Source organism: Chenopodium album, chromosome 26 (assembly GCF_948465745.1).
Source record: "Chenopodium album chromosome 26, dcCheAlbu1.1, whole genome shotgun sequence".
NCBI classification, from domain to species: domain Eukaryota; kingdom Viridiplantae; phylum Streptophyta; class Magnoliopsida; order Caryophyllales; family Amaranthaceae; genus Chenopodium; species Chenopodium album.
In genome coordinates this window covers 14,422,404-14,444,280 of record NC_137859.1, presented here as the reverse complement: position 1 = coordinate 14,444,280, position 21,877 = coordinate 14,422,404, and the positions used below count along the sequence as shown (strand labels likewise).

At 34.6% G+C, this 21,877-nt stretch overlaps 1 protein-coding gene across 2 annotated transcripts; it reads left to right on the top strand.

Annotated features, from left to right (window-relative positions):
* The first annotated feature begins 3,552 nt into the window (after window positions 1-3,552).
* LOC145618659 (serine/threonine-protein phosphatase BSL1-like) lies at window positions 3,553-21,021 on the top strand. Of its 2 annotated transcripts, XM_081673431.1 has the most exons (21): window positions 3,553-4,014; window positions 4,107-4,167; window positions 4,260-4,338; window positions 4,442-4,521; window positions 4,621-4,715; window positions 7,350-7,449; window positions 10,102-10,171; window positions 11,456-11,557; window positions 12,550-12,631; window positions 12,724-12,894; window positions 14,661-14,847; window positions 15,206-15,407; window positions 15,484-15,651; window positions 15,755-15,993; window positions 16,984-17,068; window positions 17,157-17,255; window positions 17,686-17,885; window positions 17,978-18,053; window positions 20,009-20,144; window positions 20,226-20,365; window positions 20,473-21,021. In XM_081673431.1, the coding sequence occupies exons 1-21, from the start codon at window positions 3,810-3,812 to the stop codon at window positions 20,554-20,556; spliced, it is 2,661 nt and encodes an 886-aa protein (XP_081529557.1). In that variant the 5' UTR covers window positions 3,553-3,809; the 3' UTR covers window positions 20,557-21,021. The 2 variants fall into 2 exon arrangements, with proteins under 2 accessions (XP_081529557.1, XP_081529558.1); XM_081673432.1 differs by lacking the exon at window positions 3,553-4,014 and having other exon boundaries at window positions 4,153-4,167; window positions 4,432-4,521.
* The last annotated feature ends 856 nt before the right edge of the window (window positions 21,022-21,877 follow it).

Here is a 21,877-nt window from a genome sequence, read left to right as displayed (position 1 = left end):
TATGTACTTACACATTAATTTGATCATCCGCAAGTCCGCAACAACAATTGGGAGAAACTGAAACTAACCATTCTGAATTAAGCCCTAAATCTGAATTAGCCCAAAAGGTAAATGGGTGGAACACCTAAAAAAATACTCCGTAAAATTGATTGTATACTTGTGTTGTAAAAAATGTAGAAAATCTAGTTTTGGTACAATACATTTTTGGGGACTCCTCATCATTATATATTTAGTATTTTTTTTTTCATTTTTAATTATTTTAATGTTCATAATGTATTACAATTGTTTTTTTTTTTTTTGTTTTTTTTATGTATTCTTTTTAATTCAGTATTTTTTAAAAAAATACACAATTATAAATTAACTTTTGAAATTATAATTATAATTTAAAACCCCAAAATTAAAATTCTTCATAAATGTTCATCTTGTCATCAATGTTCTTCATTATTAAAGTCATAGATTAGCTACCCATTCCCAAAATCATTGTTAATTGTTGATGATTTCTCAAATCCAACCTTAAATCGGGATTAAAATTCGTATATCAATTGTGTTTTTGCGTTTCGTTTTTCACAGTTTTTGGTTTTAGGTTTTGTTCATTAAAAAATCTCAATTATAATCTCATTTTAAAGCATTTGTTAAGGAAGAATCGCAAAGGTGTTTTGCAATATCGCAGTGACCGGCAGCATAGTGATATAGGTTGAATGATGGGAGTTCATCCGACTGTATAGTTAGAGAAGACAACCTTTAGATTATTTTAACTTTTCGAGCCCCTCTTATTTGATTTGTAAAAATATAATGATTTATTCGCGAACTTGTTTGTGGCTTAGGTAATGACCTAAACTATTTTTGGTCATTGCATAAGGAAAACAATGTTTTATATAACCTGTTTGTATTTAAAACTAAAATTTTTAGGTAATGACCTAAATAAATACAGGTAATTACCTAACCACAAACATATTACAAAAATCGCAGATCTCGATTCTAGATCAAACCGGTATGCGAAAAAAAATATATTAAACTCCAAATCTCAGAGCTAGGGATGGCAATGGGTCGGGTCTGAGTCGGGTCCATCAAGACCCAAACCCAAACCCGGAATTTCGGAGGTGGACCAAGATCCGACACAAACCCACTGGGTCTAAAAAATCAGACCCAGACCAGATCCATCGGGTCTCGGATCTAAAATGGGTCCAAAACGGGTCTAACTATGATTCTTATTAATTTTTTATAATTTTGTATATTTATATATTATAAATTTATAATTATACTACTACTTCAAAATAATAAAAGACGCATTAAAAAAAATGTGTTCATATTTTTGACACACAAATAATTTGTTCATTAAAAAGTAAAGACAATGCAAGAAAAAAAAATAGTACTACGCAAAAACTGAATTTCTCTGATGCTTGGTGTTTTATTTGCTCACTTTCACTAAAATCTATCTTCTCAACCTCTAATTACGTAGTATAATAAGTGATTTTTAAAATAATATTATAACTAATATATATTTATTATTTATAAAAAAATAAAAAAAAAGGGTCCAAGGGTCGGATCTGGGTCTACAATTTTTGGACCCAGACCCGACCCATTAAGCTTAGACCCAAATCTGACCCAGACCCATCGGGTCTAAAATTTAAGGACCCAGAAACTAAAATATGGGTCGGGTTCAGGACCCATTGCCATCCCTACTCATAGCACACCCTCGTTATCCATTGATCGTTAAAAAAATGAAAGATCTATGTTTTAGATCACATAATACACGCTCCCAAGGCTATTTTCATCCTCAAAGCTATCAAACAACTTGATCTTTACATAAATCAAAATTAACAATCGAACCCTAAAACGAAATTTGTATGCGAATCATGATATGGAAGCATATTCGAAACCTAATAAATCCAATCTTTGGACAAAATTTTGGTCGGAATTTCGGTTTAAGTTTCCAAATATATTACACAGGATTTTGTGGTGGTTAATTAAGATCATGAATGAAGAACAATGATGATTTTTTATTTTCTAAATTTTAATTTTATTTTCGAAAAGGATTTTATAAAGATTAAAATAGATTTTTAATAACTATAATTATGTATTCTGTAAAAAAAATACATGTATTTACAATTATACATACATATATAGTATATTTATGGTTTAAAAATAAATAAAAAATGACCAATCATAACATGACATATCATCCATGTTATGATGTGATTTTTTGAAAAATGACACAGTAGACCTCCCCCATAATCATTAAGGGAGTGCAAGTAGGTATTAAAAGAATTTTGGTGAAGGTAATAATTGTTTAATTGTTTAATTTAATTGATTTATGTTTAACTTTTTTACAACCGACATCATTAATAGTGTGGATTAGTTAAAAAAAACACGGTATATTTCAATCTCATTTATACAATTACGCTTATTCGATCTCAACTTAACTAAAATATGAATATATGAAATTAAAAAGATGTCTTCCTAATTTGATGATAAAAAATTTTATAGGTATATTTGTGTTATTCATTTGTTTGCATTTTGTTTTTCCTACTGTAATTAAATATGTATTACAATATAAAAAAAAATTAACAAAGTATTATTGTTTAAAAATCATATTACTCATTTTCTACAAAAAAAAAAAAAAAAGATCACATTACTCATTTACACAAATACACTTATTTTTTTTTTAAAAAAGACATTTTGAACTTTTCAATGTTTAAGGAGAATTTTATAATTTTTTTTTTCTAATTAAGCAAGATTGAAATATTCTGAGTTGGAGAAGATTGAATATTTTGTAGAGTCCCTAACTCTTTAATTGATTATATATTAAGAATTTTATTGGAGGCTTGTAAACACATCCTTGTGGTGAAAGTTGTACTTAAAACACATTTAGGGAGTACTTTTGTGATTAAGTGGACGAATTTTTAATTCTGTGACCGACAATCCCTTAATTATGAATGACGATGAAAAATGAAAGGTGAGTCTCCCTAATGATATAAAGTATAAAAAAGTATGAAAAGTGAACCATTAGAAATGCTACATTTTACGATAATTTTTTTTGACAAGACATTTTACGATAATTCGTTATCCCAATAATATGTGTAACACGTGTAGTCACAAGATTCGACACAAAAAAATACCTATCCAAAATTTCTTATTCGAATAGATTTCACAACTAAACATAAATAACGAACCAGATACTATAATATTATTCTGAAACGAGCATTAAATCGGGTTTCTCTCCGGACAAAAAGCTCAATATAGACTCCCGTAAACCAAATACAATTAGTGAATTTAATAAGAAACCCAAGTTGATAAGTATTATTAAGTGATAGAACTATCAACTACAACTAAATTTATATCTAGAATCCAAGCTTCCATTTATTCCCCCAAAACAGACAACTCCTATGATAAATACAAGATCATCATCCAGGCTGGCCCTCTTCTAGAGTGGGACAGTTGACAGTAAGCAAAACCAATACCATTACCGGTTGACTTTTTTTGGCATCCATTTACACCTCATTTCATATCATAATATATTCATTCATATTCATATCAAAAACCCACAAAATATAAATATAAATATATTATCATCAACAAAAACAAAAATAAAACGCCCGGAAATTCTGATTTCATAATTAAATCAAAATTAAAAACAACAAAAAAATTGTGATTGTGAATTGGAATTTCAATGCACAGTATCCAAGGTACCAACCACCTCTAGCACCACCACCAAACCAGCGCCATGATCAACTCTTTCAAATTCTCCCCATTTTCTCTCTCCTAGGGTTTTCCATTTCTTCTTCTTCCTTCTTCCTTCTTCTTCATCAATGGCGTCCAAGCCATGGCTGCAACCTGCTCCTACGTATAATCCATTAGAGTCGTTTTGGGATTCCGACGAAGATGCGCCTGGTCCTCGTTGTGGTCATACCCTAACCGCCGTCGCAGCTACCAAATCTCAGGGTCCTCGTCTTATTCTTTTTGGTGGTGCAACCGCCATTGAAGGCGGCGCTTCTTCTTCCGCTCCTGGAATCAGTTAATGGGTTTTTCGATTTTTGTTTGATTTGATTTGATTCAATTGTTGGGTTTGATTGATTGATTTGATTTGATTTGGTTTTGTGATTTAGGGTTGGCTGGGGTTACGAATTCTGTTCATTCTTATGATGTTCTTACTAAGAAATGGGCAAGGTTTGATTTTTTGTCTTGTTTGTTGATTTTGTTTCTTTTTTTTGGTTTTGTGTTTCTGAATTTTGATTGTGTTTGGGTGTTTTGAACAATAGGATTAGACCGGCAGGTGACCCGCCTTCTCCGAGGGCGGCTCACGCAGCTGCCGCAGTTGGAACTATGGTTGTATTTCAGGTGAGTGTTTGTATGGCATTTCAATTTTAGTTGTTTTTTGCTTGGGATGAATGTTGGTAGTGTTATTTATTGATGTGGTGTTGTGCTTTGGAGTGGAGAGTAGGGTGGTATAGGACCTGCCGGGCATTCGACAGATGATCTATATGTGCTTGATTTGACCAATGACAAGTATAAATGGCATAGGTAAGTGGCATTTTTGGCAGAAAGATAATTCCTTTGCTGAAACGAGCTTTCGTTTTGTGGATATTCATTCATCTTCTTTCCTTAATTGTGTGTCTGCAGAGTAGTTGTCCAAGGTCAAGGACCTGGACCTAGATATGGCCATGTAATGGACCTGGTTGCTCAAAGATACCTTGTTACTGTCAGTGGCAATGATGGTTAGTGCTTCATTCTTGTGCTCTCTTTGATGCATTTAATTTTTTTTGATGCTAAGTAAAGTTGTTGCAAAACTCGTATTGGGCAAGGACTATTACGATTTATTCTTTCCTTTTTTGTTCTTCATAATAATTCAATTTTCACACATAATAAGTTGAGGGGAAGGGAACCCTTGCGAGGTTACTTTGTGTGAGGGTTGAGGGGGGTATGTTCAAGGAAACTCTGAATCTGTTTTCTCATACGGACGATGTGGAATCAAAGTTTAAAGAATTCAATTATGAGTACAGAAGAATAACAAATTTACAGATTTAATAGGATAGTAGGAAGAACAAAGAAGGATGGATAGAGTATTTGCTTATTAGCTTTGGAGGGCTCAACCCAATGACCCATTAGGATTGGTGTTATTTAATGGTTGAATTACCTGGATTTTTTGATAGTTACTTTTGAAGTTCCACATGAGCTAGCTGATTATGCAAAAGAAAACTTATATTTTTTTATCATCAACCTTGGTTGAAAAGGTGGATCTGTTGGATGCTACAAAAAGTCATGGGCCATCATTAATTTTCTTGGATTTTTCTCTCCTCCTATATTCACAATCCTTTGTATCCTTCATGGTCCAAATTAGATTTACTTTTGGCACAAATTTCTCAGATATTTCTAGATTTAGGAGAGAGTGTGTTCCTGGATATGTTAAATTTATATTATACAAGTGTGTTGGGCTGCCTGTGGCACGACAAGACACATCGTGACAAAACTTAGCACGATAAGACACAGTCTAAGCCACATTTCATTGGAGAAGCATGACATGGCACAACCTACATAGTAATCACAATAAAATAAGTTAAATATGGCTTCAACATGCAAGCACATGTAGCGACAATGGGTCAATTGTGGTCAACCTCCCACTACCATTTTTGTATTCAAGTTCCTTTACAACCAGCTATCATCGCTGTTATGATTGCTATTCATCTTACGATTTTTTCATGGTCCTTAAAATACGTGACCTAGGTAAAATGTTAAAATTGTTGAATCTTACAGTCCTATCAAGATAAACATTAAGAGTGTAAAAAATCGAATATGGTTTTATGCAAGGCCATTTTAAAGATTTTTAAGGCCCTATTTTAAATTAAAAAATGGGCCTATCATATTTTCCAACTTATACAAACTAATAAATTTCAGGCTAAAATTAAACAACATATATACTACAATATGCTATGATATGATTACATATATCTAGTTAAGCACAAAAAAATATTTGGATATTTCGATACAACATGAACTATTTATCAACCTTCTGATCTTAGGAGGCATAATTACAAAATACAAAAAGTATTCATACAATTACATTGTTGAAAGTATAATGGTAGTAACTTTGAAATAAATAAAAACCTTATCCATTCTCAAGTGCCATCTTTCACTGTTTCTCTCTTAATTTAATTTAACCTTATAAAAAATCAAATTAGAATCATGAGACAATCAAGGTAATCAAACTTTGCCCAAATTTTTTTCTTTAAAGGAAAGACTTACTTTTACTTTGCTCCGCAATATTGGAAGTTGGTGAGTTGTAGAGGTGAAGTGAAATTGAGAGTGCTCGGCAATGGCAAGACGAATCAATGATGCGAATAATAGAACTCAGAAAGTTAGGTAATTTTGTAGTTTATCTACATTGATGTAATTTTTTTTTTTTTTATTAAATTTTTAATAAACAAAATAAGAATTGGATGATGTGGGAGAAATTTAGAGAATTTGAAAATTTGTTGTTCATACTCATTGCTCAGTTTAAATATGGGGAAAACCTTTTGAATTCCCAAATGTGATTAACAAAGTTCCATGGAAATGGGAGAAATAATGGAATTGATTGATTATATTTGATAAAGAAAGATAATTACCGTTAAATTTTAAGGAAGAAGATGAGAAGTTCGAGAATTAAAGAAAGAAGGTTGAATTGGAAGAGATGAATTGGCGTGGGAATTCTATCTTTATGGGAATAACTAACCCCTTTGGGCTCTCTCCTTAATCCTTCTTTATACTCGCTATCATTTTCTCCTCTTCTAAACAGTCTGTAAGTGCTCTCTCTATTTACCATTTTCCATGAAAAACAACGTGGTGAGTCATAGTTGATGGTTCGGCTAGGATGTGTTTTTTTGTTCTTTTCGTGGAAGGGCATGTTCAAAATCCATTACTAAATGTTGTCATGTAATGGAATGGACAAGTTTCAATTCCATATCATTTTCACTAGTTAACTTTGTTGTCATAATTGGTCATGTTTACTTTTGACCCTTGTGCTTCAAAGTTTGTGTGTGTGCATTTTTGTATACAGCCAGCTAACCATGTACTTGCAATTCTGGCTTTTTTTCATGAAATGCGTTAGTTCTTGCTTTGTGTGTCAATGCTGGTATTAATGGATAGTTTGCGACTCAATAGTTATAACATGTCAGATAAGGTCTCATTTGTCTGAACTGAGAAACCACTTCTGTTACTGCATTTATATAACTACCTGGTTGCCAATTTGCTGACTATGCTGATTCCTTGTGGGTTACACTGCTTATCTTGCTATTTTTAGTTATTAGAATGCTGTTTATTGGTGCTCTTATGCCAATAATATATAGATAGTAAAATATACTTTTCTCTTTCAGGGAAAAGGGTTCTGTCAGATGCTTGGGTTTTGGATACTGCTCAAAAGCCATATGTTTGGCAGAGGCTTAACCCTGAAGGTGATAGACCATCTGCTAGAATGTGAGTTTATTCTGTTTGCTAGTTTTAGTGTAAATTTGTATCTGCTTCTAATAGCTGACTTTAAACTTTAAAGGCTTGTTAGTTGTTAATATGGGCATGTAATCAAGTAGTTGGCTTGAGTTTATTCTAAAGCTGTGATGGTTAAAAAGAATTATTTAATCAACATTCCGTCTTTATTTTGTGGACTTATGATATATATACTCCCGTTGTCCTCGGTGTTGTTTGAAAGGTAAAAGGGTGATGCTTTTAGCTTGTGGAAACTTGCTTTTTGTTGTATATAAACTGCCTTGAATAAGTTTATTCTTTTTAGGTGACTGTTTTTTTTTTTTAGTTTTATATTTTTCCTACCCCCTCCCTCCAGCTTTCCTATCATTGTGACTGGTGGATCCAGTTACCTTAGGAGATAAAGGTATGCCAGTCAATTACCCTTTTACCAACTACTGAAGTAGGGTAAAATACAAACTACTCATGCCCAGAACATGAAGCAAGTCAGAACCTAGTGCATGACAAGTGGAGACTATGCCCTCAAATATTCTATTTGGCAATATTGAGTGCAAAAGTGAAAAAAACATTTGCTAACCAATAAAGCCACTTAGATCACTACTATGGCTTTATTGATTGATCCTCAGTAGATGATAAAGGTCAAAGACATCAGCTAAGTTGGTGAATTATCAATTATGATCACCATGGTCTCTCGTTTCCATCAGAAATATGAAAATCTCGAAAAGCATTTTCTCACAATCTAATGATCTATACTTAACTCACATATATAGTGCTTGTTGAATGAAGCAATTACTAGTGAGGATCTTAAGATTTTCCTATAAAATCGACTTGTGAACCCATAAAAAAAAGCAATTACTATTCAGGTTGGGTCCAATAGTAGATAACTAGATGTGATATTATGCTGGAAAGCATTGCATGAATTAGTGGGCCTTTCACCCTGGAAAGCATTGTGCAAGTTTTTTTTTTTTTTTTTTTTTTTTTTTTTTTTTTTTTTTGTTGGGAATTGTAAGTAAAGGTATTTTGGTTTGAGAAGCTGTTTTTCCATCCTTAGCAGCCATTTGAGCCAAGCATCTTGGTATTGAGTACTGTATAGCTAGTAGTTAAGCCTAGCACACGTGCCTTACTTGGAACTATGATTTATCTTGAAACAAAAGATCTCACCATTCTACTTTTGTAAGTGCGTCATTGATTTTATTTTTGAAGGTAGGGTTGTCTTTCGCTTTCTCTCACTGCTTAATATTTTGCTACAAATTTCTTTTAAATTTAAAGAGCTCATGTAGTAATATGTTAATTTTGTGTGGTGAATGTGATAATTGGTTTTCTATAAATATTCAAAGGGCCAATTGAGATTTAGGACTATAAATTCATTGCTATTATAGTATTATATCTAAACAAAATTGATATGAATGGGGTTCTCTATCCTATAAGTGTTAGAGAGAGAATGTTTCTTATTACATCTAAAGAATTGTTATACCGCAAACCCTAGCTCCTTATCTAGGCTTTCCATTTTGCCTCTTATTAGACATACTCAACTAGTTTGTATTTAGGCATCTCTTAGCTGATTTCTTAATTATACTTTATACAGTCTTGTACTCATGTGCACCAATTTCCCAGATCATCAGTTCTGACTCCTGTTTCTTTTTGGGCGTTAGCCTTTTTCTTTTAATTATTATTTATTTATTTATTTATTTTTTATGATTCTCGTCTTTGGCCTTCTTTTCTGTTCACAAGGGAGGAATTTTGAAGATTATCAATTTATACCTCCGTGTATATATTTTTATTGCGGGCTCTTCCATTGGAATATAGATTATATCTAAGTTTGACACTGTTTGAGTATATATGCTTCCATGCAACCTCTTTTGCAATTCAGATGAGATTTTTGACATGACTTCTATTGGGGTGGTTTTAATTAGCCTGATTTGTTGGGTGGTGGCAGCCATGGATGCATCTTTGCAGGAAGAAGATCATATTTTGTGGAACGTTAATTCTGTTTTTACTTATTTCCATTTTACTCCTTTTGTCCTTATGGCTTACTACTTTACAAAATACAAACTTTACTTTCAAGGTGTTCCCAGACTAGTTTACACACTTTAGAGGATTTGACCCATACATTTTGTTAAGTGTATCTTTACAAAAATTTGGCCTGCTTTCATTATCGTATATTAAATTCTGGTCTTCTTTCTCCCTTTTTCCGTAAGAATTATGCCTCATTTTGAGGCTCATTCATGCTAGTCATCTTAAAGCTATGAGTCAGAACAATGTTCACCCAACTCTTCTATACTAATCTTGTTCATATAAAAAAGATTCAATTTTTTGAGTTTGAATTGTTTTTAGTATTTTGTCTCCTCCCCAAGGTAATATTGCCAAGCGGGCGATGATTTGCTGCTTTGTTATCTTACCGTTTCGCAAATGATATTTGGACAAGTTGGAGGGAGGGTGATAAACTGATGAAGAAAATGACTTTTAATGTATCACGTGAAAGCTTGCTTGTTATGTTCAGTCATCAATGACTTGTCAATTTGCCAGGGATCTATTAACAGTTGGTTGTCCAGATGTTTTGAAATTTGAATTATTTGATTCTTCATATACATCACAATACAGCTTGAACCTTACTAATTATATTTGACAATATGGTTGCACAATGTGTAGGTATGCCACTGCAAGTGCTCGATCAGACGGCATGTTTTTGCTATGTGGCGGAAGAGACTCGACTGGCGCGGTATGTTGCTTCTGTTTGTGGGAAGTTTAACTGCTGACTGCTTCCTTATTTTTGCATAGGATTGTCTGTTCTGATATTTCTGAACTCTTTGTGTACTGCGTATTTATTTCTCTCTCTCTCTCTCTCCCTCCCTCTCTTTTTTGCCTGTCTTTATGCTCTCTCTTATGGGATTAAGGCTTTGATTAATTGATTTATGCTCTCTCTCCATGCCTTGATCTGTAGAAGTTTTTGAGTGTCCCATATTATTATAATGTCTTTGTAGTTCTTACAATGCCTCAGAAAGCTCTTGTAGGTCTAGTTTTTCTCCTTATGCATACCATATTTGTTTTAATTCTTGTGGAAGATGTGGAAGCTAAGACAAATGGATTCAATATGGAATTTTTTTCTTTTAATGATGTGTATGTATTCTTCTTAGTGGTAAAAGAAAAAAGTGTATGTAAGTTGTGCATCTTGTACACATATTTTAGTACATACTTGGATCAAAAAGGCTTGTTGAGGCTTCAACCCAACAGTGTGAACTATATGAACAATAAGTTGTACCAATTGTTCCTAGCTTCATTCATACTTTCTTAAGGGTACTCCTCATTTCCCTGGCCACTTTCATAACATCATTTCACCAAAATAAATTAGTAAATAAAAACTGAAAGGTCTGAAACAATTACAAGCATTTTTGCAGAAAATTAAGCCATACACGAATGATTTGCATATGCCTGTACCTGGTGCAGCAGATGTGGTGACCCTTTGCTGCCTGGAGCAGTTCTGGCTTTTGAGATCCTGCCATACATCCTTAAATGAACCCATTGCCTTACTGTAAGGTATACTGATTGGATTCAAGGATGACAATAATGGGGCAAAGAACAGCCTTTATATGATCCATATTGATTTGTGAAAGAGCTTCTGGTGCAAATAGCTGTAGATTTCATTGAATTATTTTATTGCTTCTTTTTTTTTTAAATTTTTTAATTTTTTAATTTTTTTTTTCCTTCATGAAAACGTATAAAATTGTGCATAACTTCTGCATTTCAGGCAAAATGGTTAAATTTCTGTCAGTTCACCCCCAACTTTAATAATCACTGGTTGATCTAAAACATATTTTGTCACATGTAGCATTTATTCCATGGCTCGTGGAACGTGTACATTCATTTTCAACTTATCTTTTTTGCATATTGGTTGTGTAAAGCTACATGATTGTTCTTCCAATTTGCTATGACTCTTATGAATGGATTCTAAGAGGTTTACATAGAAAGAGTTTATATGTTATTGATTGATATCGTGCATATGCAGCCCCTTGCAGATGCATATGGACTACTTATGCATAGAAATGGTCAGTGGGAGTGGACTCTAGCACCCGGTGTTTCTCCCTCTCCAAGGTACCAACATGCTGCGGTAAGTTTTGTGGTATAAGCCGTATAACTGTTTATGGAAGCTTTTGGCTCATTAAGTTACAAAGCTTTTGTTTATGGGATTTAGAGGGTAGGAATGGGATATAGTTTCATTGTTCCACGTGTTTGGAAATAATAGAGAGATTTGGATTTGGAAAATTGAGTGGAAGGATGGGAGTTATAACAATACACAGCTGCCTATCTTTCCTTGAATGAAAAGCAGGGGAGATATTTAATGAGGGTTGTTGTAATTAGTGAATCTGTACAACTTTTACCACAATAACCCAAACAATGTTAAATGAGAGATGTTAGGTTAATTTCCAACATGTTTTTATAAAGGCTCCTATGGTGTGCCTATTGCAGTGACTACTGACTAGTGAGTGAATGATCTCTCAATGCATCAGGCTGCCTAAAGTGTAGCATGAGGTGCTTTGCTGCCTCCTTAACGATTGTTTTTGAAGGGAGGAAACTAAGTGAAAGTTACCTATCTGGAAATGAGTAGCAATGGAAGCCTCAGTATATAAAAGTAAGGGGAATTTAAAGGAAAGTTAACTTCTTGCTGGGAATTGGAACTTGAAAAGTCAGCTCATCTTTTACTTCCATCTTCGTGTCTCTTCTTTTCTGTTGCTGTCTTTTTTTAGGTTCGGTTGCTGCTCTCCTTTTTTGTAGCTTGACTTGTACTCTGCTGCTGCTGCTCTTGCTCTCTCACTCACACACACATTGACCCCACACACACACACATATTTTTGATTTTTGACTACGGCTTGAAAGGTTGAAAGAGGGGATCTCCTCCTTTCCTTTTTAAAAACCGACACATGTCGACTATTTCCGCTATTATGTTAGTAAAAAAACTATAGACAAAGTCAACATATGATCATATGAATAGTGATAAAAGCAGATTTTTTCTTTTCTTTTTCATCTATATATTTTCTTTTATCTTTTGAGTTTTCCAGATTTTACCTAGACAAATTTGTATCTAAATTTGTTGCTCATTAGGTCTTTGTAGGTGCTAGATTGCATGTTACTGGGGGCGCTCTTAGGGGAGGACGTGCTATTGAAGGTGAAGCAGCTGTTGCAGGTAACCCCAGGACTGGTGTTGATAATTCTTTGAGCATGTGAAATGGACTGTGATGATAAATGGGTGCTGTCTGTTTGTTTAATGTATACCAGTTTTGGACACTGCTGCTGGAGTGTGGTTGGATAGGAATGGACTGGTGACTTCTTCAAAGGGAAACAAAGGACAAACAGAATACGATCCTTCCTTGGAGTTGATGCGTCGCTGTCGGCATGCTTCTGCTTCTGTTGGTGTTCGTATATATATTTATGGTGGTCTTAGGGGAGGTAAGGATGAATTTGTCATATAAGGTTGATGTACATATGCATGCTAGCGTGTGTGTGTGTGTGTGTGTTTTTTTTTTTTTTTTTTAATCTCAAATGCTGATGCTTTATCTCTTAAGTGGCTCTTGATGTGCTGAAATTTCTTTTTTTAAGAACGAATTGCTTGAGAGAATGTCATTTCATTTGAAATTTTCGAGCAGTTGTGCAGAACTATGTTGTCCTTCTGAATTAGATGTGAGATATTATGTCTGTTGGTTTATTAGATTATTTGCTTGCTATAAAAAATTTCATGCTTGTATGTGAATCCTATGTTACTTGGACTCGGGTACCCATGTCCGACACGGGTATGTGTCTAAGTGTCCGACTCGGCTACTTTGTGGAAAAATTTTAAGATTTTGAACTAAAATGAAGTGTCCGAGTGTCATACCCATGTCCGAGTGTCGAGGGTCCGACACGGGTACTTGAGGTAAAACGAAGAGTCCGAGTAACATAGTGTGAATCGAGCAGTAGACTGGCACCTGAAGTCGAATATTATTTCCTAGGTAATGAATGGATGAAGAGGAAGGAACTGGTAGCTTATAAAAAGCAAAACAAAATGATACATGGGTAAAGCATCCATGATAAATAATTTACGAAAAATATTGCTAGATTCCACTGCACAGATACTTCTAATAGATTGTGTAGAAAACAAATTTTAGTTACTGCGTTTGATTTATAAGCAGATATACTTCCCCGTTTGTCATATCTTGCCTTTTTGCATGTGCTGGCAAACCTATTTCACTATCACAGTATCTTTTGGAGGTGCGCATGGAAATTATAAAGCCCGTAGAAATTACAGGGTCCTGAGAGATGCTTGATGTTCCAAAAGTGTTGCTGATTAGTTGGGTTGTGATGGCTCCAGGGCATGAGTTTATATTTTCCTTAGTCTTATTTCTATATGGGTGATGACTTGATGAGTGCCCCCATGGTGTCTGTTTATATTTTTTTTATTTATTTTATCACCTGTTAATGAATAAAATAAAACCTACGGGGATACTTTAAGGATTTGTAATCAGCACCTTGTAAATGTCATGAATGAGCTTATGACTATCAGGTTCTGGTTGATGGATATTAGGGACCAATGCTAGTTTTGAGAGCTACAAAGACAAGCTAGAATCTTGAAAAGTTTTAGGTGTAGCATAAGTAAACCTATTGTATGGAGTATGGGTCTAGAACCGACTGAGATGAGGACCAAGGTGTGCTGACATTGGATGAGGAGTTTATTGTGATGGAGTGTTCAGGTATGCACAGCTTGTTGTACAAAATAACGTATATAGTTTTGATCAAGAAAATAATATCTGCTGAGTAAAATTGAGTCGAATTGTGTCAAAATTACAATGGCCATAATGTGCCTTTGAGATTGAAGGCAATTTTTTTTTTTTTTGTAGGATTGCTATTAGTTGTCTTTTTAAACAAAATAGAATAGTGTCACATATATTGAGATGGAGTCTTTGGTGTGGAGAGTAGATCGTTGGAGTAATGGGGACTTAAAATAAGTTTAGGGAGACAAAGGCATGTATTGGGGTTGAGGGTAATAAATGGCATTTAAGGCTTTGGGTCATATTATCTGGTTGCAGTCTTTATAATCCCCATTATATTTTGTTTATTTTTACAGTCGGACACTGAATTTTGTTCCCATGTTCTATACTTGTGTACAGGTGACATGTTGCACAGTGATTTTAAATTTTGACTCAAATATGTGATATTAAATAGTATGGATTTTCATGCAGATGTATTGCTGGATGATTTCCTGGCCGCAGAGAATATGGTGACGCAGTCTGATGATAATTCCCCACCACTGACATCGGAGAGATCTCCGAGCCTTACTGATCCCAGAGTTAATATTAGTATTTCTACGCCGCCCTCTATAAATGTGTCTGATGGAAGTCATGAAAAAAGCCTACCTTGTGGTGTAAGGTAGAAGTTTCTGGCTTTTCTTTAATGCTTCATCCAATTCTTTTAGATGCATCACTTTAGATTTCACGGGCTCCTAGGCAATTTTTGGTGAGAGATGTTAAATGGATGTAGGGGTAGTTTATTAAGGGTAGCGGGGACCAAAGGAAGAACGATGTAAGAATTTGGAAGTTAGTAAGGGCATATGGGTAATTTCATAAGCAAAACCTTACCTAAAAGAGAAAGAAAAAAGTTGATGCATCTAAATTGAAACTTTCCTAAATTGAAAGTGACGTATCTATAAAAAAACGAAGGAAGCAATATTTATGATAATTGAGTGACTTTGTCGAATATATTTGAACTTTGAAACTTCTGTTTTCAGCCCCGGAAAAAAATCTGTGGATAAACTTGTGGAGGCATCTGCTGCTGAGGTTGAAGCAGTTAGAACGGTCTGGCAGGCTGCTCAAGCTGCATCCTCATCTCCACCAGATGAATCTCCTCTGTCGCAAGGCAGCACACCTACCACAGATACTCCTTCAGATGGTAGTGATGCTGATGGTGATGTTCGCCTCCATCCTAGAGCAGTATGTACTTTTACTTCAGTATTAGTATGTTTTAATTTTGCTTTAGGTTTCCAGTATTGACTTTTGGTTGGCACAGGTTGTAGTCGCTAAAGAAATTGTAGGGAACTTAGGTGGAATGGTGCGGCAGTTATCACTTGACCAGTTTGAAAATGAGAGCAGGAGGATGATACCTGTCACCAGTGACCAGTCAACTCTTGGCAAAAAGTTCGTGAAACCCAAGTCTCCTCAGGGTTTGCATAAAAAAGTAGGACATCAAAATATTTTTTTAATTTTTTTTTTAATCGCGGACTTGGGAAACAGAAACGTCATTCATATTCCCTTTTCCATTGCTCTTCAACTTTTGTCAGGTTATCTCTACTTTGCTCAGACCACGAAACTGGAAACCTCCAGTAAATAGGAAATTTTTCTTGGATTCTTATGAAGTGGGTGAGATTTGCCATGCTGCAGAACAAATATTTATGCATGAGCCAAGTGTTCTTCAGTTGAGAGCTCCGATCAAAGTGTTTGGTGATCTTCATGGACAGTTTGGAGATTTGATGCGATTGTTTGATGAATATGGATTTCCTTCAACTGCTGGTGACATTACGTAAGCTATTGCTCTATTCTTTTAGTTGGACTTGGAAGTTATAGCTTATAGTACATTAATTATGGTTTTAACCTACTAGAACCGAGGTAAGGGATGTGGATATAAGCAATTACTTATTCCTTTTCCGGTGAAAATTTTATCATGTTTATAGCTCTACAGCTTTTACGTAATGGTTTCTGAATTTTGCATGACCAAGAGCTCTTCCTGTCTTGTTTCTTGCAATGTATCTAACACGGAAAATTGTAGAGGTTATTGAAACTGAAATCATTGAGTTTTGAAATGTTTATCCTTATGCTAAGACTAAATAGCATACTATGATCAAGGGGCTTGTTTTATTTGTTTCATGTTGAATTATTTTCTACCTTCTTTTTTTTTTATTTGGGGGGGGGGGGGGGGGGGGGGGGAGGGGGTTACCCACAAACTTCTGCTTTAAACTGGCATCCAGACAACCTTCAAGTTGAGAAAAAAGAGGAGGGTGGGGGGGGGGGGGGGGGGATTCTCAAGTTGGAAGGTGCCTTTTATGCTTCTGTTAATGTATGCTTTATTTGGGCATTAAATTATTTTAAATATATGATGCATTGTTGAATCGATTTTAAGTTAATTGGTCTAAATTGGGAATAGTTGATTAATATTGTTGTTTCTTTAGCTTATATGAGGATGAGAGAATTTTGTTTTTTTCCTTTTCTCGGGGGGGATGATAAATGGACAATTGGGGGGGGGGGGGGGGGGGGAATGATAATGGACAATTACAACTAACAAGGTTGGGGGAGAATTAGCTCTTTTGTCAACTTCTTTTTAGTCAATGCTAAGATATGTGATATTCTTATAGGTTCATATTCTATTTTTCTTTTTTTCACACTTTCAAAGAATGCTTGTCAATGATCTCAACTACTTGGACTGGTCCTGTGAACCTGACTTAAATGTCAAGTAGCTTTTGCAGCTGTTTTGCGTTAATGAGTTGGCTATTAATTTGTCAATGTTTTGTTCCAGGTATATTGATTATCTATTTTTAGGTGACTACGTTGATCGTGGGCAACATAGCTTAGAGACTATTACATTACTTCTTGCTCTGAAGGTATGGTTGCTCTATTTCTCTTGATAGCTTGGTTTGTTTTAATAAACTTGTGGTGCACTACTAATTAATAAATTAATTTATTTTGAAGATTGAATATCCTGAAAATGTTCACTTGATACGTGGGAATCATGAAGCTGCTGATATTAACGCACTCTTTGGGTTTCGTCTTGAATGCATTGAGAGAATGGTAATGTTGACTTGTTTCTTTTTTACTCCTGAGACCCAAGATTAAGTTTTTGCATATGGATTCACATTTTTTTTTATTCAAAATAATGATTGTTATTTCCTTCATCCTTATTTGCCCCATAGCTACATGCACAACATTGTAATACGAGTCTAGGACCCAACCCAAGGTGTAAGAGAAATAGTCTCCTATAAAGGAAATGGGGCAAGTAAATTGGGATAGCCCAAAATTAAAAACGGAGCTAGTAAATAGGGCTTAGGTAGTTTTTAGTATTTTAAGATATGCACCTTTTCACCATTGATCGTTTGGCATACTACAAACTTTCTAATACGGGCAGGTTTTAACAAGTCTAGAAATTTTGCAACTGTAACTTCATTTCAGTGTGAGAAAGCACTACCATTTTTAGCTGTTCTAACATTTTAACAAATTATAGGGGGAAAATGATGGCATATGGGCATGGACACGGTTTAATCAGCTATTCAACTATCTTCCACTCGCTGCCCTTATTGAGAAGAAAATTATCTGTATGCATGGTGGCATTGGAAGGTCTATTCAAGCAGTGGAACAAATAGAAAAACTTGAGAGACCCATAACAATGGATGCTGGGTCTATAGTTCTAATGGATTTGCTGTGGTAAAACTTGAGAGACCTGAGTTTGATGCTGTTTCTCCTATTTTTTTCTTTCTGCTGCTTCTGTCGATGCCTCACAGCATTCCTTTATGCAGGTCTGATCCCACGGAAAATGATAGTATAGAAGGTCTAAGACCAAATGCTAGAGGTCCTGGATTAGTTACATTTGGGGTATGTCTTATGCAGCTACATTTCATATGTTTGACTGTTCTGGTTTTGACATTAATTACTAAATTACATTTTGAGCACTCCTTTTCTTTCGTGTGGAGTATACACAATCCTTGAAGAACAAGGAGTAGTTTGCATCCAACTAGCTATTTGATTTGATTTTTTTATTTTTTGTTTTAATTATTAATTATTAAATATAATGAAATCTTCAGTGGAATTATTCCCATTTACTCCAATGAAAAATCTGTAGTACACAACTTTAGGAGGTTTTTACTTTGTGTTGGTACACTGCAACAAATTCTCTTTCATTTTATGTGGGTGTTGCTTTAATGGAGAAAGCACAATCAGTTGGATATTTGACTTACTACTTTTGATGGAATTATGTTTGGCTTATTGGACACTTTTTTTTTTTTTTTTCCCAACCCCTTCTTTCATCTGTAGTAGTACAAGTTCTGATATTGAGCACAATACATATATGGCTAATGTAGGTGATAACTTGGACTTTAGGAAAGTGGCAAATTTTCTTGACAACTTACAGCAATAATTCTATCCCTATTGACCTGTAATTGGAGCAAATTGGTTTATTTTCTATTCTCTGATGTGCTATTAACCAATGCCCAACATCTATTCTCTGAGCAAAGTGTCATTGGAATAAATTTTTTAGTAGAAAATGAGACTGGAACTGTGAGATGTGTTTGGATTATACATAAGATTTGTATATAGATTTATGTAAATGTTCTCTCAAATTACATTCTCAGATTTCCAGTTGAGAAAAAGGTGTGATGCTGGCTTTGGCTATAGTGGGTGAGATGGGGTAGATTGTATAATTGATCTGGATGAATTGTACGTGAAAGATGTTTGACATTTTCCAGTTTTGTCACATCGTATGTGAAAGATAGATTGATGTATTTTTATGGTGATGTGTATATACATACTTCTGATTCATGTTAGCCGACCCCAATTATTTTGGGACTAAGGCGTTGCTGTAAATATGTACTTCTATCCAAGATATTTTGTCACATTGTCCCTATTCTTCAATACTAAGAACATTCTTTACTCTTAACAAGGAACGTTTTTATGAAAATGGCATTTTGTGAAATAAAATCATAAACCTTAGTTAGCAAGGAACTTTTTATGAAAATGGCATATTGTGTAATAAAATTATAAACCTTACTGTATGTGGATTGGTGACAATTTGTGCTTTTTTTTTGGGGGGGGGGGGGGGTTCGTGGTACATGTGACTGTTTATTTCAGGAAGATGTAGTATAAGAAGAGTTATTGTCGGACTTAGTTATGTACTGCTGCTATGTTGAAATATTTCATTGGGAACACATCATTAGTTGGTCAAATATTGGATAAATATTCAAATGTTGTTCTGTTATGTGGTGTATGATGAGTTTTTTCTAAGTCCTTCGTATATACATGAGTGGTTCTAGATTGTATCGTGGGTTTTGGACTTTTGGTGGGGGGAAGGAGAATAAGTTTCTCTGCAGAAATGCAATGATTTCAATTTTGTGGAGAACCTAGCTAGAGTGGAACTGACGAATTTTGGTGGCATTGCTGCTCTGTTCAGTTCTGGGATGAAGTCACCTTGTTTGCTTGTCTTATAAGCTAAGTTGAATGGGGCTTTCCCAGATTATTTTATAGGGGGATGGAAGTGCTCCTCTAGATGTGCAGTTTGGAAGTATCATTTTAATGTATGTCTGGTTAAACAAAATATCACTTAAAAATTATGATAAGACTTGATTGACCACACAAGTTTTGGCTATCAAAATTTGTGGGGATTAATTTTACAGCCATCTTAATTTGCTTCGTTTTGAAGTGTAATATCTGACTTCCAAGCCTATCTGAAGTTTGTGTGCTTCTGTTCTCTAAAATCTAGGATTTCTTTTTTTCCCCAATGAAAAGGTTTTGTTCTTATTTGTTACTAAAATGAATTGGAACTGGTTCATTTACAGCCTGACCGAGTCACAGAGTTTTGCAAAAAGAACAAACTGCAGCTCATTATTAGGGCCCATGAGTGTGTGATGGATGGTTTTGAACGATTTGCTCAAGGGCAGCTGATCACACTCTTTTCTGCTACGAACTATTGTGGTAACTACAATTGTTAATCGTGTTTAGAAATAATTATACCTCTTCTATTTTAGCTTGTATCCTAATTGCAAGTTGCTTCAGGGACTGCAAACAATGCTGGAGCAATATTGGTTATTGGCCGTGGTTTGGTAGTGGTTCCAAAGTTGATTCATCCCTTGCCACCGCCTATGCAATCACCTGAGACTTCTCCAGAACGTTCCATGGATGATACGTGGATGCAGGTATAGTTCACAAACCTTGGGAGTTTGTTTTTTTCCTGACACCATCTGTATGCTGAGTTCTCTTTTTCTTCTTTTCTTTGTGCTGATATTCACTCTTGAATGGTCAGGAACTCAACATTCAAAGACCACCAACTCCTACTAGAGGTCGGCCTCAGCCTGATCATGACCGCAATTCACTTGCTTATATTTAAAGTTGGTTGTATGATTTCACCAGCATTAAGTGCCTCTTTGCACCCAGAGTCCCTGATTGCCAAAGCAGATGCTTTACCAACCTTCATTATACACCTTACAGTGCTGTGCTGTAAGCCTCATTTAAATTAAAGGTTTTTAAGATACGAGTAGTATAATTCTCATCCTCTGTACATGTAGCTTCGGGATTGTTGAAGAGTTAGTTCCATTTTTGTTAGCATATGCATTAAGCCATAGATACTTTGTTTTTGTAGAATTGTAGTGTAAAGGCAGGCCATAAGGAGATACAGAAGCAGTTGAGAGAAGCTTTCCATTTGAGTGTTCATTAATTGTAAAATGAAATCATATTTATCTGTAATTAATTTATTTTTAACAAGTGTATTATTGCCAATTGGTGTATGATATTGAATCTGCTTTTGGTATCATATAAAAATACCAGTACACGAGTTCTGGGTTTGTTTTGTTTATATACGTCCTCATTTCATTATGGTACTTTTGACAAAACTTGTTACTTTGAATAATACTAGCATTGTTTGCACATTTTTAAGGTAATAGAACTGCATAGAAAGAAATAAACCGTAATACGCAGTATATGAAAGATTGTGTAGTATTTTTATAAGCTAGTACAAACAATTAAGTAAGAAAATATTGGATAAATAAACATTGATTACATTAATTATTTAATTTGTATGTGATTTTGTCATGAATTTTCAACTCTATTCACCAAAATGTGATAACGAATTATAAACATCCCAAAATAATACTCACGACTATTATAAACATGCCAAAAGCAATAACTTAATTATCTATAGCATATCATCAAGCTCATGCCTAGCTTCCCCATTTTCATAATCTGATGTGTACACTTTTTTTTTTTTTTTTTTTTTTTTCAAAAAAAGCAACATAGCCTCCATGACACACATTGAATTAGCTGTTAGAGAAGGTATACAGTCTACTAAATCAAAATTATTTATACACCTAATACCGTACCAGTGTTTAAAATATAATCACTTCCTTAAAGTGCATGCTTAAAGGTTCCCCCTTTCTCTGTACATACAAGAGCAGTAGTGTCTGCCAGAGGTGATGTTACCAGTATTTTCATTGCTGAAGGAGTGAAGGAAATGCCAGAGATAAAAATTACTCGTTCTGACAAGATCTGTTATTATAGAGTCTAATCAAGTCAATGAAAGAGTCCATAGCAGATCTGCAGCATGATTAATGCTCCTAAAGCAGCTTAGTTTACCAGACATAATTGACACATTTTCATCCTTGTCCTTGAAAGAGTGCAGATAACCACAAACCTGCAGCTCGTTAGATAGAGAT